Raw genomic sequence first — 15,651 nt, forward strand, 5'->3', positions numbered from 1 at the left:
ATATAGATGTACTATTGTGAAGTGGTTGTTCCACTGGATATCATAAGGTGAATGCCCCAATTTGTAAGTCGCTCTGGATAAGAGCGTCTGCTAAATGACGTAAATGTTTATGACCATTCTCTTGCCTGGCCCTTGTATTATAATAAATATCAGAGACTTGAACCATCTGCCTCCCGTGTGTGCATTTGGGTCTCGCCCTGTGCCCTTATAGATCTCCATAAGTATTGGGACAGTGACATTTTTAGTTGTTTTGGCTCTGTACTCCAGCACTTATGGATTTGCATCCATATTGGGTGAACTGTTTAGAAATTACAGCACTTTTTGTACATAGTCCCTTTAATTCAGGGGACCAAACGTATTATCTGCATTAAAGTAGTATTTGGTCCCAAATTCCTAGTACACAATGACTACATCAAGCTTGTAACTCTACAAACTGAATTTCCTTAAAACCTGGGAGTTTTGGTAAAGTTACTGCAATTTTACAACCCTACATGGGGATGAGAGGGTTAGACATACTGTAATAGGAGGGATGAGAGGGTTAGACATGCTGTAATAGGAGGGATGAGAGGGTTAGACATACTGTAATAGGAGGGATGAGAGGGTTAGACATACTGTAATAGGAGGGATGAGAGGGTTAGACATGCTGTAATAGGAGGGATGAGAGGGTTAGACATGCTGTAATAGGAGGGATGAGAGGGTTAGACATACTGTAATAGGAGGGATGAGAGGGTTAGACATGCTGTAATAGGAGGGATGAGAGGGTTAGACATACTGTAATAGGAGGGATGAGAGGGTTAGATATACTGTAATAGGAGGGATGAGAGGGTTAGACATACTGTAATAGGAGGGATGAGAGGGTTAGACATGCTGTAATAGGAGGGATGAGAGGGTTAGACATGCTGTAATAGGAGGGATGAGAGGGTTAGACATACTGTAATAGGAGGGATGAGAGGGTTAGACATGCTGTAATAGGAGGGATGAGAGGGTTAGACATACTGTAATAGGAGGGATGAGAGGGTTAGACATACTGTAATAGGAGGGATGAGAGGGTTAGACATGCTGTAATAGGAGGGATGAGAGGGTTAGACATACTGTAATAGGAGGGATGAGAGGGTTAGACATGCTGTAATAGGAGGGATGAGAGGGTTAGACATGCTGTAATAGGAGGGATGAGAGGGTTAGACATGCTGTAATAGGAGGGATGAGAGGGTTAGACATACTGTAATAGGAGGGATGAGAGGGTTAGACATGCTGTAATAGGAGGGATGAGAGGGTTAGACATACTGTAATAGGAGGGATGAGAGGGTTAGACATGCTGTAATAGGAGGGATGAGAGGGTTAGACATGCTGTAATAGGAGGGATGAGAGGGTTAGACATTCTGTATGTAGAAATGTGTGTATTATGGTGTGTGTATACATATTGTATAGTTTATAGATTATGGTGTGTGTATACATATTGTATAGTGTATATAGATTATGGTGTGTGTATACATATTGTATAGTGTATATAGATTATGGTGTGTGTATACATATTGTACAGTTTATAGATTATGGTGTGTGTATACATATTGTATAGTGTATATAGATTATGGTGTGTGTATACATATTGTATAGTGTATATAGATTATGGTGTGTGTATACATATTGTATAGTGTATATAGATTATGGTGTGTGTGTATACATATTGTATAGTTTATGCAGCTATATAATAGGCCTGGCACCAAGCCCATCATTCCAGTAGCTACTGTAAACAGTGTTGAATAGTCTCACTAAGGATGTGGTATGATGTGTGTGTGTAGCTGACCTGTGTGAGCAGGCTGTCCCTCTCCTGCTGTAGCTGGCCAGTTGTCTGTAGTTGTGCCTCCAAGTCCTCCTCTCTCTGACTCAGGCTGCCCTGGAGACAGCTCACCTCCTTCTGCAGCCTCTGCACCTCCTCTCCAAGGGCCTGCTCCTGCTGAGCCTGCACTGACAGCTACACACACGCACAGTGCACAGCATCAAGAGTACACACACACACACACACACACACACACACACACACACACACACACACACACACACACACACACACACACACACACATATAATTTAATGTTTAGTGACACATTATCCCTTATCAGGAAACAATTGCTGCATGTGTGGACGCAAGTGTGAAATTGAACAAAATCCCAGTCCATATAATTAAAGAAAACAGTGCTGTGAGCAGACAAGAAGAGAAGGCAGGGGAGCATGGAGACAACCAGAGACAACCACAAAACAGCTGTGTTCTCCTCTATTCAGCTTGTAGTCAGACCTGTACAGCTTGTTGTCTGGAGAAGTGGAATCTGATTCCCTGTAATATATGTGGATCTTACCCTGTTTCCCCCCTGGGGCGGCAGGTAGCCTAGTGGTTAGAGCGTTGGACTAGTAACCGAAAGGTTGCAAGATTAAATCCCGAGCTGACAAGGTAAAAATCTGTCGTTCTGCCCCTGAACAAGGCAGTGAACCCACTGTTCCTAGACCGTCATTGAAAATAAGAATTTATTCTGAACTGACTTGTCTAGTTAAATAAAAGGTTAAAATAAAAACCCCACCCCCTCCAGCAGCAAGTTTCGAGTGAGTGATAAACTCCTCTCCCCTCCCCTCCCATCCTCACCTCTCAACCCCTCCAATCCTCACCTCTCAACCCCTCCCATCCTCACCTCTCAACCCCTCCCATCCTCACCTCTCAACCCCTCCCATCCTCACCTCTCAACCCCTCCCATCCCCACCTCTCAACCCCTCCCATCCTCCCATCCTCACCTCTCAACCCCTCCCATCCCCACCTCTCAACCCCTCCCCTCCATCCTCACCTCTCAACCCATCCCATCCTCACCTCTCAACCCCTCCAATCCTCACCTCTCAACCCCTCCCATCCTCACCTCTCAACCCCTCCAATCCTCACCTCTCACCCCTCCCATCCTCACCTCTCAACCCCTCCCATCCTCACCTCTCAACCCCTCCAATCCTCACCTCTCAACCCCTCCCATCCTCACCTCTCAACCCCTCCCATCCTCACCTCTCAACCCCTCCCATCCTCACCTCTCAACCCCTCCAATCCTCACCTCTCAACCCCTCCCATCCTCACCTCTCAACCCCTCCAATCCTCACCTCTCAACCCCTCCCATCCTCACCTCTCAACCCCTCCCATCCTCACCTCTCAACCCCTCCCATCCCCACCTCTCAACCCCTCCCATCCTCCCATCCTCACCTCTCAACCCCTCCCATCCTCACCTCTCAACCCCTCCCATCCCCACCTCTCAACCCCTCCCATCCTCCCATCCTCACCTCTCAACCCCTCCCATCCTCACCTCTCAACCCCTCCCATCCTCACCTCTCAACCCGACCCATCCTCACCTCTCAACCCCTCCAATCCTCACCTCTCAACCCCTCCCATCCTCACCTCTCAACCCCTCCAATCCTCACCTCTCAACCCCTCCCATCCTCACCTCTCAACCCCTCCAATCCTCACCTCTCAACCCCTCCCATCCTCACCTCTCAACCCCTCCCATCCTCACCTCTCAACCCGACCCATCCCCACCTCTCAACACCTCCATCCTCACCTCTCAACCCCTCCCATCCTCACCTCTCAACCCCTCCCATCCTCACCTCTCAACCCGTCCCATCCCCACCTCTCAACCCCTCCCATCCTCACCTCTCAACCCCTCCCATCCTCACCTCTCAACCCCTCCAATCCTCACCTCTCAACCCCTCCCATCCTCACCTCTCAACCCCTCCAATCCTCACCTCTCAACCCCTCCCATCCTCACCTCTCAACCCCTCCCATCCTCACCTCTCAACCCGACCCATCCTCACCTCTCAACCCGACCCATCCTCACCTCTCAACCCCTCCCATCCTCACCTCTCAACACGACCCATCCCCAACTCTCAACCCCTCCCATCCTCACCTCTCAACCCGACCCATCCCATCCCCACCTCTCAACCCGACCCATCCCATCCTCACCTCTCAACCCGACCCAACCCCACCTCTCAACCCCTCCCATCCCCACCTCTCAACCCGAACCCATCCTCACCTCTCAACCCGACCCATCCTCACCTCTCAACCCCTCCCATCCTCACCTCTCAACACGACCCATCCCCAACTCTCACCTCTCCCATCCTCACCTCTCAACCCGACCCATCCTCACCTCTCAACCCGACCCATCCTCACCTCTCAACCCCTCCCATCCTCACCTCTCAACACGACCCATCCCCAACTCTCAACCCCTCCCATCCTCACCTCTCAACCCCTCCCATCCTCACCTCTCAACACGACCCATCCCCACCTCTCAACCCCTCCCATCCTCACCTCTCAACCCGACCCATCCCATCCCCACCTCTCAACCCGACCCATCCCATCCTCACCTCTCAACCCCTCCCATCCTCACCTCTCAACCCCTCCAATCCTCACCTCTCAACCCCTCCCATCCTCACCTCTCAACCCCTCCAATCCTCACCTCTCAACCCCTCCCATCCTCACCTCTCAACCCCTCCCATCCTCACCTCTCAACCCGTCCCATCCCCACCTCTCAACACCTCCATCCTCACCTCTCAACCCCTCCCATCCTCACCTCTCAACCCCTCCCATCCTCACCTCTCAACCCCTCCCATCCCCACCTCTCAACCCCTCCCATCCTCACCTCTCAACCCCTCCCATCCTCACCTCTCAACCCCTCCAATCCTCACCTCTCAACCCCTCCCATCCTCACCTCTCAACCCCTCCAATCCCCACCTCTCAACCCCTCCCATCCTCACCTCTCAACCCCTCCCATCCTCACCTCTCAACCCGACCCATCCTCACCTCTCAACCCCTCCCATCCTCACCTCTCAACACGACCCATCCCCAACTCTCAACCCCTCCCATCCTCACCTCTCAACCCGACCCATCCCATCCCCACCTCTCAACCCGACCCATCCCATCCTCACCTCTCAACCCGACCCAACCCCACCTCTCAACCCCTCCCATCCCCACCTCTCAACCCGAACCCATCCTCACCTCTCAACCCGACCCATCCTCACCTCTCAACCCCTCCCATCCTCACCTCTCAACACGACCCATCCCCAACTCTCACCTCTCCCATCCTCACCTCTCAACCCGACCCATCCTCACCTCTCAACCCGACCCATCCTCACCTCTCAACCCCTCCCATCCTCACCTCTCAACCCCTCCCATCCTCACCTCTCAACACGACCCATCCCCAACTCTCAACCCCTCCCATCCTCACCTCTCAACCGACCATCCCCAACTCTCAACCCCTCCCATCCTCACCTCTCAACCCCTCCCATCCTCACCTCTCAACACGACCCATCCCCACCTCTCAACCCCTCCCATCCTCACCTCTCAACCCGACCCATCCCATCCCCACCTCTCAACCCGACCCATCCCATCCTCACCTCTCAACCCGACCCATCCCCACCTCTCAACCCCTCCCATCCTCACCTCTCAACCCGACCCATCCTCACCTCTCAACCCCCATCCATCCCCACCTCTCAACCCGACCCATCCTCACCTCTCAACCCCTCCCATCCCCAACTCTCAACCCCTCCCATCCTCACCTCTCAACCCCTCCCATCCTCACCTCTCAACCCCTCCCATCCTCACCTCTCAACCCCTCCCATCCCCACCTCTCAACCCCTCCCATCCTCACCTCTCAACCCCTCCCATCCTCACCTCTCAACCCCTCCCATCCCCACCTCTCAACCCCTCCCATCCTCACCTCTCAACCCGACCCATCCCCACCTCTCAACCCGACCCATCCCCACCTCTCAACCCCTCCCATCCTCACCTCTCAACCCGACCCATCCTCACCTCTCAACCCCTCCCATCCCCACCTCTCAACCCCTCCCATCCCCACCTCTCAACCCCTCCCATCCTCACCTCTCAACCCGACCCATCCCCACCTCTCAACCCGACCCATCCCCACCTCTCAACCCGACCCATCCCCACCTCTCAACCCCTCCCATCCTCACCTCTCAACCCGACCCATCCCCACCTCTCAACCCGACCCATCCTCACCTCTCAACCCCTCCCATCCCCAACTCTCAACCCCTCCCATCCTCACCTCTCAACCCCTCCCATCCTCACCTCTCAACCCCTCCCATCCTCACCTCTCAACCCCTCCCATCCCCACCTCTCAACCCCTCCCATCCTCACCTCTCAACCCCTCCCATCCTCACCTCTCAACCCGTCCCATCCCCACCTCTCAACCCCTCCCATCCTCACCTCTCAACCCGACCCATCCCCACCTCTCAACCCAACCCATCCCCACCTCTCAACCCGACCCATCCCCACCTCTCAACCCGTCCCATCCCCACCTCTCAACCCGACCCATCCTCACCTCTCAACCCCTCCCATCCCCACCTCTCAACCCGTCCCATCCTCACCTCTCAACCCGACCCATCCCCACCTCTCAACCCCTCCCATCCTCACCTCTCAACCCGACCCATCCCCACCTCTCAACCCCTCCCATCCTCACCTCTCAACCCGACCCATCCCCACCTCTCAACCCATCCCATCCCCACTTCTCAACCCGACCCATCCCATCCCATCTCTCTCTTAGTCCCTCTCTTCACCCGTCTGCTCAGTTTAAATGACATCTCCCTGTGAGTCTCAGGAAAAGCCACGTAAAGCAATTACTAACAGGCCTGATGTGCCCCCTTCCCTTTATGTAGGGGGGGGGGGGGCAGTACCCTTCAGAAAAAAAAAGAATTTTCCAATTGCAGTTAGTTCTGCCATGAATAAATAAACAAATAAATAATTGAGAGGGCAACATAAATAAATAACATCACAAACATTTCACTGGCACTCATAAGTATTCTGCAGATAACTTGGGCTGCATGCTAATGATAAAAACAGTACATGTAGCAGGTTCCCAATGCATTATTCACCGCTCCCCTCTAACCCAAAATTAAATAAATAAAAATCTTTCAAGGAAGTCAAAACATCCTCTCAGCATTGAAGTGACAGGCCTGTCCCATTTATAACACAAGGACACTCTGGCAAACAAATATCTGACCAGTCAGAGAGAGAGGAATAAATAAACCTGCACAACACAGTGTACGGCCATTGACAGGTCCTCCACAAGTTCTCCTTCAAGAAGAAAACTCTGAAATAACACAGAGGGTTCATGGGACACAGTCAGGTGTCTTTTCTAAGTCCCATGGTACAGGGCTGGCTGCTCACTAACAAGGTCACCATGTCCTTGAGCTTTCTCCTCAGGGATATACGGGGGGTCTGTGCCCCTGTGAATTCTGATGGATTTGAGTTGAACTAGCCTCTATATAAACCGGCAGCACTAGGACTCATCTTCGATGGCTGTAGAGACTAGGCAGGTCTGTACAACCACGTCCTTGTTGACTAATTAAAAAGAGATCTCAGGCCTCACCTCATCCTGAGCTGATTTCAGGTGTTCCTGGGCGGTCCTCAGTTCTGTGGTCAGTCTCAGCACTGTCTCATCCCTGTTGGTCACCTGAACACAACCACACACCTTGGTCAGTCCCTACTTCCACTCAACTCACACTGCCTTACCTGTCAGTATGTATGGTTCTTCTTCTGCTGTGAAGACTTAAAACAACACTACCCTATATCGACACATTCTTAACAATGACCTTGGTAAAGACATTTTGTATTTTACATCCATTCTGAAACATCCTGATCCAAGTTAAATAAATGTTAAATTAAAAAAAGTTTAAAAAAAGGCCATGACATTTCTGATTGCCTGTTTGTGAGCTGACCAGCTAAGGGGCATTACAATGAGGGTTGGTTGGATGAGGGAGAGGAGACAGACGGAGGAGAGATGGAGGAGAGATGTTAAGGCCAGTACCTCGTGCTGTGCAGCCTTGTGTTTCTCATTGAGCAGGTCCAGGTCATGGCTCAGGTCCTGGTTCTCTGTCACCTGAGAGGCCAGTCTGTCCCTCTGTTCCCCCACCTCACGCAGCTCCTCCCTCAGCCTGCCCACCCCAGCCTCCTCCTGGACCAGCTACACACAGACAGAGAAATAGTATGGGTCTAACAGAAAAGAGGCTAATAACAGAGGCTAGCAGAGGTACAGTATATAGATTAACCTACAGACCATTTTAGCATATTATGTACTAGTGACTTTCTGTCAAGGTTCAAGTACCTGGGCATAGCAGGTGGTATACTGCTGCTGTAGTTGGACCAGATCAGCTCTGATCTCAGCCAGTCTCTCCTCTGTCTCCACACACTGGCTATCCTGTAACAAGTGACACATGTGTCATAAACATGCCAATGCATGGCTCTTAATGGGTCAAATAAAACTCATTTTCTGACCTGCTTCTCCCTCTCTCTTTTACATGACCTCAGCTCGGCAGTAACTTGCTGCAGTGCATCTTGGGAGGAGAGCAGCTGTTGGCGGAGAACACGGGCGTCTTCTTCATGGTCCTGCAGCTTCACTCTGAGAGCCACGACCATCTCCTCCTTCTGGGCAAGCTGCGGGACAGGAGGGAACGTAACACACTGAAGAACACATCAAGGACAGAGAACATGCTGATTGTACAGTAATAGCTATGTGGAAAGCACTTTCCTGTTCAAATCACTGGCATTATTTGCAATCAGCAAGAAGCAAAAGGTTCAAATCAAACATTTATTTACTGTTGTTCTCTATGTTCCGTCTTACAGGGATACAGGAAAACCAATGACAAAGAGCGTGATGGTTTTAGTTCCATCCTATAGACACACATAATAACACATAAATAGGTAATAATCCAACGAACCCTTTAATGGTGGCAACACTCACAATTGTACATTAGAAAAGAACACAATATATATAGATGTTCTATCCAGTTAGTTTCCCATTTGGACAAAAAAACATGCCCTAGATAAGCAAAACAATGTTTCCTGTTTTAGGGAAATGGGTTTGTCTGCTAGCTACATCACTCCATTCCACTGCAATTTGGAGAATAAGAGTTTATACAGAACCATTTCAGACAGAGAATGAGCAGACAGAGAGCCACAAGGTCAGTCTGAGGTTCACCACACATGCTTTCACAGAGGGAGGGGGGGTCTGAAACAGAGGAGCCTTATTTCCACATTGTGAGAGGGTTATGGCTGAGTGATTTTCAGTTGACCTACAGGAGTTATTCCTAACAGTGGTAGTTAACTGAGTTATAATGTCCTTTTTATCACAAGAAACAATAAAATGACAAGAAAGAAACACATCAGTAAAGAAAAGCAAACAGGCTAATTTTCCACAGAGCCCATTAAGGACCGTCATTAACCTGCCTGCTAAGCACAAAATTGTAATTAAAACCACGGGGGTCATATGCATTGAACACGGCCGTGCACTTGAAAGCGAGGAGTGGGGGAAAAAAATCTAATTTCCTGTACATGTTTGCAGATTGCAGCCTAATGTGAAGCTCAGCTTAATTAGACCCCAGTGACCTGATGTGATGGAGCCTGACCGGGTCCTCACTACACCCACACTGCACCATCACCAACCCTGCTCCCTCCCTCCGACCCCCACAGCTCCTAGAACCATTCCACCTCCCCCTCCTCCCCAGGCCCAGACTCCCTTCCACCTCTCCCCTCTTCTTCCTACCCGTCCCTCGACCCCCCCCCCCCCCACACCCTCAACCCTGCTCCCTGTACCTCCCCAGCCCCTCACCTTGTCCTGTAGGCTGTCCAGGCTGTGCTGCATCTCCTGCCTCTGGGCCCCCAGACTGTGGGTCTTCTCCTCCTGTAATCTCAGGCTTCTGAGGGCCGTGTCCCTGGCCCTCTGCACCTCCTCAAGCCCAGCCTCCCTCAGCCTCAGTCCCTCTGAGGCAGCATGGTAGCGGTCCCTCCACTCCCACAGCTCCCTGTCGCGCTGGGCACTCTCCTCCCACAGCTCCCGACCCACCACGTCTGCCTGGCTCTGCAGCCACACAGCCTGCACATCGCTCTCCCTCACCTGCACATAGACACACAGTCACAGTCAGTTATATCACCAAATAGACATCTTCAGTCATTCATATCAGTCAGAAGACATCTAGAAACTCAACTCACACACACTAAGAACACACACGTTAACAGTCAAGGACATAGTACAGACACTCATGTACAGACACTCATGTACACACGTCCAACGCTCGTCCTCCCGGTGTCTGCTGTGGCACAGAGCAGACTGTCCCTCCTGTCACAGCTAGTTCCCAGGATGTTAAAAAAACACGTCTATAACAGCCCTAGTGAGTTTCCACTAAAACCCACTTAAAGAGCAGGACTATTCTTTATGAACTGACAAACTCACACAGTAACAGGATCAGCACATAAAAGTCCATGCGACTGAAACAAACGAGTGTTAGCAGGGTGTGAATAAACACTGTGGCGCGCACCTCTACAGACCCTTCTATCAATCAACCTGTCTGCACTTTGTTTTCAGAGTAATCTTGTCCAACCACCAGAGAAGCACTCAGCAGTTAGTGGAGCTTGGCTGTGCTTTGAAGGCCGTGGTTTATTGCGGTCCCAGAGCACAGTGAGGCCGCGCTGTAAAAACACGCAGGCCCAGCGCGCAATACTCATCCGGGGTTACTCACCTCACACAGGGATCTAGCGCAGACCTACAGACCACCTAAAACACCCATCTGACCCTTTTCTATTTCTCTCTTGTTCCCTCTCTCTCTCCATCTACAGATTATCACCCTCTGTCCCATGTCTTCCCTCCGCTCTATCCCAGGTCTTCCCTCCGCTCTGTCCCAGGTCTTCCCTCCGCTCTGCCCCAGGTCTTCCCTCCGCTCTGCCCCAGGTCTTCCCTCGGCTCTGTCCCAGGTCTTCCCTCCGCTCTGTCCCAGGTCTTCCCTCCGCTCTGTCCCAGGTCTTCCCTCCGCTCTGTCCCAGGTCTTCCCTCCGCTCTGCCCCAGGTCTTCCCTCCGCTCTGCCCCAGGTCTTCCCTCGGCTCTGTCCCAGGTCTTCCCTCCGCTCTGCCCCAGGTCTTCCCTCGGCTCTGTCCCAGGTCTTCCCTCCGCTCTGTCCCAGGTCTTCCCTCCGCTCTGTCCCAGGTCTTCCCTCCGCTCTGTCCCAGGTCTTCCCTCCGCTCTGTCCCATGTCTTCCCTCCGCTCTGTCCCATGTCTTCCCTCCGCTCTGTCCCAGGTCTTCCCTCCGCTCTGTCCCAGGTCTTCCCTCCGCTCTGTCCCAGGTCTTCCCTCTGCTCTGTCCCAGGTCTTCCCTCGGCTCTGTCCCAGGTCTTCCCTCCGCTCTGTCCCAGGTCTTCCCTCTGCTCTGTCCCAGGTCATCCCTCGGCTCTGTCCCACTTTCACCCTCTACCTCCATCTATTGACTGGGACAGGGCCTGTCTGAGCCCTCATTAGTGTGGGCTGCCAAGGCCATGCCCAGTAGACATGTACACACACACACACACACACACACACACACACACACACACACACACACACACACACACACACACACACACACACACACACACACACACACACACACACACACACACACACACACACACACACACACACACACACACACACACACACACACACACACACACCAATCCCCGGAAACGCTCCTGACCCACTCTTTGGCCTTTAAGGGCCGACCAAAAGCCTCATTACACGTCGGCTCCCACTGCTTAAGAGGCGAATGTGAAGTTGAAGGGTTGAGAGCAGGCTTTAGAAGATGCCCACGCTGTGTCAGTCAGTCAGGCACCTCACAACACAGCAGCGTGAGAGGAGAGGCCTTGTTAAGCAGCATTGTGTGTCATCCTGTTCCTGAGAGCACAAAGGTGTCAGCCAGACTCCAGAGCCACAGACCTTGTCCTTGAGCTGATGTTGCTCATCTCTCAGCCTCTTCAACTCCTCTTCTCTACCACAAAGCTGAGGAGAAACACACCCAACATGTTAAGTACACAGAGGGTGAAGAGATAGAGTGGGAGGTTACACAGAATGGCTGTCATAACAAAGCAGCCGTTTTATATCAATATAAAATCAGTTCTGAGTGACAATTAAGTACCTTACTGTAATAGTTTTCCATTAAAATGGTCAGAAAGAAACAAAAATCGCTTAACTATTTTTCAAGCAAGAATTTTGCTGGGACTGTCTGGGAGTGATGTCGCTCTTGCTGCGGGTGATTCCCTGATCCACCTCTACACAGACGATACCATTCTGTATACATCTGGCCCTTCTTTGGACACTGTGTTAACTAACCTCCAGACGAGCTTCAATGCCATACAACTCTCCTTCCGTGGCCTCCAACTGCTCTTAAACGCAAGTAAAACTAAATGCATGCTCTTCAACCGTTCGCTGCCCGCACCTGCCCACCCGACTAGCATCACCACTCTGGACGGTTCTGACTTAGAATATGTGAACTACAAATACCTAGGTGTCTGTTTAGACTGTAAAGTCTCCTTCCAGACTCACATCAAGCATCTCCAATCCAAATTTAAATCTAGAATCGGCTTCCTATTTCGCAACAAAGCCTCCTTCTCTCACGCCGCCAAACATACCCTCGTAAAACTGACTATCCTACCGATCCTCGACTTCCGCGATGTCATCTATAAAATAGCTTCCAACACTCTACTCTGCAAACTGGATGCAGTCTATCACAGTACCATCCGTTTTGTCACCAAAGCCCCATATACTACCCACCACTGCGACCTGTATGCTCTCGTCGGCTGGCCCTCGCTACATATTCGTCGCCAGACCCACTGGCTCCAGGTCATCTATAAGTCTTCACTGGCCACGGTAACAACACCCACCCATAGCACGCGCTCCAGCAGGTATATTTCACTGGTCATCCCCAAAGCCAACACCTCTTTTGGCCGCCTTTCCTTCCAGTTCTCTGCTGCCAGTGACTGGAACGAATTGCAAAAATCGCTGAAGCTGGAGACTTATATTTCCCTCACTAACTTTAAACATCAGCTATCTGAGCAGCTTACCGATCGCTGCAGCTGTACACAGCCCATCTGTAAATAGCCCATCCAACTACCTACCTCACCCCCATATTGTTTTTATTTTACTTTGTGCTCTTTTCCACACCAGTATCTCTACTTGCACATCATCATTTGCATATCTCTCACTCCAGTGTTAATTTCCTAAATTGTAATTACTTTACTAATATGGCCTATTTATTGCCTTACCTCCTCATGCCATTTGCACACACTGTATATAGACTTTATTTTTTTCTATTGTGTTATTGACTGTACGTTTGTTTATTCCATGTGTAACTCTGTGTTTGTTTGTGTCGCACTGCTTTGCTTTATCTTGGCCAGGTCGCAGTTGTAAATGAGAACTTGTTCTTAACTGGCCTACCTGGTTAAATAAAGGTGAGAAAAAAAAGGGATCTGAGTGGGGAGGGGGAACTGAAAACTTGCTGTTATTGACAGAGAGGTTTGGAACTCCTTGTTATTGGCCTATTAACTAATTTACCGCCTAGTGATGTCAACAGGAAAGTCAAAACTCCACCCATGCAAAACCTGCTGATTAAAAGGTATTGTGTAGATTGTATTTCCAACCAGAATCAGGAAATAACAATGATCACATTTACAGTGTTTTTCCACACATGTACAGTGTTCTTTCATCAGCTGTTGCACAATATGATACAAAAAAAAACGAATTTTGACTGTACTGGGACTTTAATAGCGTTCACATTCTCAATAGTGCTAAGTCTCCTGACATTCAACAACAGGTCTAGGCCAGTCCAGATGAATAACTACTGCTGCTATCTAGTCCTACTGAGTGGTTGGACCCCCCCTACCCCCCCCTCTCCTCAATAGACCTGGAGTGAGGAGCATCTGAAACCTTAATAAAACAAAGTGCCTCTCCTTTCTTTCCTTGACCTCTTCAGGAATACCTCTTTAAATATTTAAATATTAAGAGAGAACAGGAAAAACGTACAGCAGGAGTAAAAAGTGCTGAAATATTGAACGGGTGCTGTGGCTGGGCAGTTTGGGAGTGGTAATGCAGGGGCGAGGGATGGAGGGGGCGAGGGATGGAGGGGCGAGGGATGGTGGGGGCGAGGGATGAGGGGCGAGGGATGGAGGGGGCGAGGGATGGCGGGGGCGAGGGATGGAGGGGGCGAGGGTGGGGGCGAGGGATGGAGGGGCGAGGGATTGAGGGGGCGAGGATGGTGGGAGCGAGGGTGGGGGCGAGGGATGGTAGGGGCGAGGGAGGGCAGGAGCGAGGGCGAGGGATGGTGGGAGCGAGGGATGGCGGGGGCGAGGGAGGGAGGGTGGGAGCGAGGGAGGGCGGGAGCAAGGGATGGAGGGGGCGAGGGAGGGCGGGAGCGAGGGCGAGGGAGGGTGGGTGGGAGTGAGGGAGGGCGGGAGCGAGGGATGGAGGGGGCGAGGGTGTGTGTGTGGAGGAAAAGAGGGGGAAGCAACAGCAATAGAGCTCCCAGGACAGGAGAGGCTGACGCAGGTACCTCAGGCCCCTGGGGCCCCCGGACTTTATTAACAGTGGCCCCTGGTGGGAGGTGACATTCAGCTGTACTGGAACTCTGGCCGTTAGGGAAATGAAGCCGTACTGAGGCCTTAGAGAACGCTTTATGGTAAACAGCAGATATTGAGCAAGGAAAGACTTGCCTGATGGAAATGAAATCTTCAGAAACTTTTTAAGTGATAGTTCAATCTGAGTGTGAACATCTTCAGAGTCGGAGGGCAGAGAATGGCACATGAACCCACAGTCTGGGTGGGATTGCTCTTATAGAGGTGACCTCTCTTCTTTCAGATCCAAGGAGGATGACATCACTCTTGACCTCTTCTCTCGCAACACAAATACCCTGTATCTGAATGCAACATTCCTCCCCCAAGGACACAAAGATGTAATTTTTTCTCCCCCCACTTGGGATGAAAAGAGGCTTTAACCCACACCTTGAAGGTAGCATAGCTGCACCTCATTGTAAAGCAGATGTATTTTTTTCCTCAATAGCTCAGGGTCGACAGTGTCAAGGTACGTGGCCCCACAGCAGTTCCAGTCTTTTGTGGAGCCTCTCTTTGAGCTCCATGAAAGGAAGGGATGTTCAGTCCAGCCAGGCAGTATGAAGAATCACAACTTTTTAGCAGCTGAAGGTACTGGACTGTACACACGTGTGCTTATATGAGTGGGGTTACTGTTTTTCATTGAGCAAAGGAAGGTTGTTATAGACAGTGTGTGTGTAATGTCACATGCACAAGTACAGTGAAATGCCTCTCGTAAGCACTGTGTGTGTGTGTGTGTGTGTGTGTGTGCGCCTGCGTTTGTTACTGATGCTGTCAAGACAGAGCACTCAATTACCTTTTTTCGCATCTCCTGTCTCTCATTCTTCAGTCTGTCCACCTCCCTCTGCAGCTCACCAAACAGCTCTTCCTTCTGCTGCTGTGCCTGCCCCTGCTCAAAACACACAAATGCCCACACACACACGCACACACCCGGAGGGCAGAGGTGAGGCACACATGGGAGAAGGAGGTGTCTGTTTTTAAAGGTGTCAGCCGGAGACATTTGCATTATGCATATCACACCTCTGAAATTATCCATTAGCAGGTTATGGCGTGAGAGCTGCTAAATCAGTTGACAGGACACTACGCTAGCACAGACAATATCCTCTACTTTCACTGCCAAATGAGAGGGAGTGTTTGTCCCTACGGAGCAGAGACAGAGAGGGTCGCTGGTCCAGAGAGAAGCCCTCTCTACAGGCCCCTGTCCCTGTAGTA

The 15,651-nt window shown here is 51.1% G+C and overlaps 1 protein-coding gene across 5 annotated transcripts in view; it reads right to left on the reverse strand.

The window, feature by feature from the left end:
* pmfbp1 (polyamine modulated factor 1 binding protein 1) overlaps positions 1 to 15,651 on the reverse strand; it is a 202,490-nt gene that overhangs the window by 31,001 nt on the left and 155,838 nt on the right. For 3 of the 5 annotated variants that reach the window (XM_045689148.1, XM_045689150.1, XM_045689146.1), the window contains 8 exons: positions 15,236 to 15,328; positions 11,777 to 11,839; positions 9,642 to 9,926; positions 8,309 to 8,467; positions 8,139 to 8,231; positions 7,842 to 7,997; positions 7,404 to 7,487; positions 1,805 to 1,972 (listed from right to left, as the gene is read on the reverse strand). In XM_045689148.1, coding sequence (XP_045545104.1) covers positions 1,805 to 1,972; positions 7,404 to 7,487; positions 7,842 to 7,997; positions 8,139 to 8,231; positions 8,309 to 8,467; positions 9,642 to 9,926; positions 11,777 to 11,839; positions 15,236 to 15,328 — 1,101 coding nt within the window. The remainder of the gene's footprint in view (positions 1 to 1,804; positions 1,973 to 7,403; positions 7,488 to 7,841; positions 7,998 to 8,138; positions 8,232 to 8,308; positions 8,468 to 9,641; positions 9,927 to 11,776; positions 11,840 to 15,235; positions 15,329 to 15,651) is intronic. The other 2 variants (XM_045689147.1, XM_045689149.1) reach the window with 2 other exon arrangements.

This window comes from Salmo salar, chromosome ssa11 (assembly GCF_905237065.1).
Source record: "Salmo salar chromosome ssa11, Ssal_v3.1, whole genome shotgun sequence".
Taxonomy (NCBI): domain Eukaryota; kingdom Metazoa; phylum Chordata; class Actinopteri; order Salmoniformes; family Salmonidae; genus Salmo; species Salmo salar.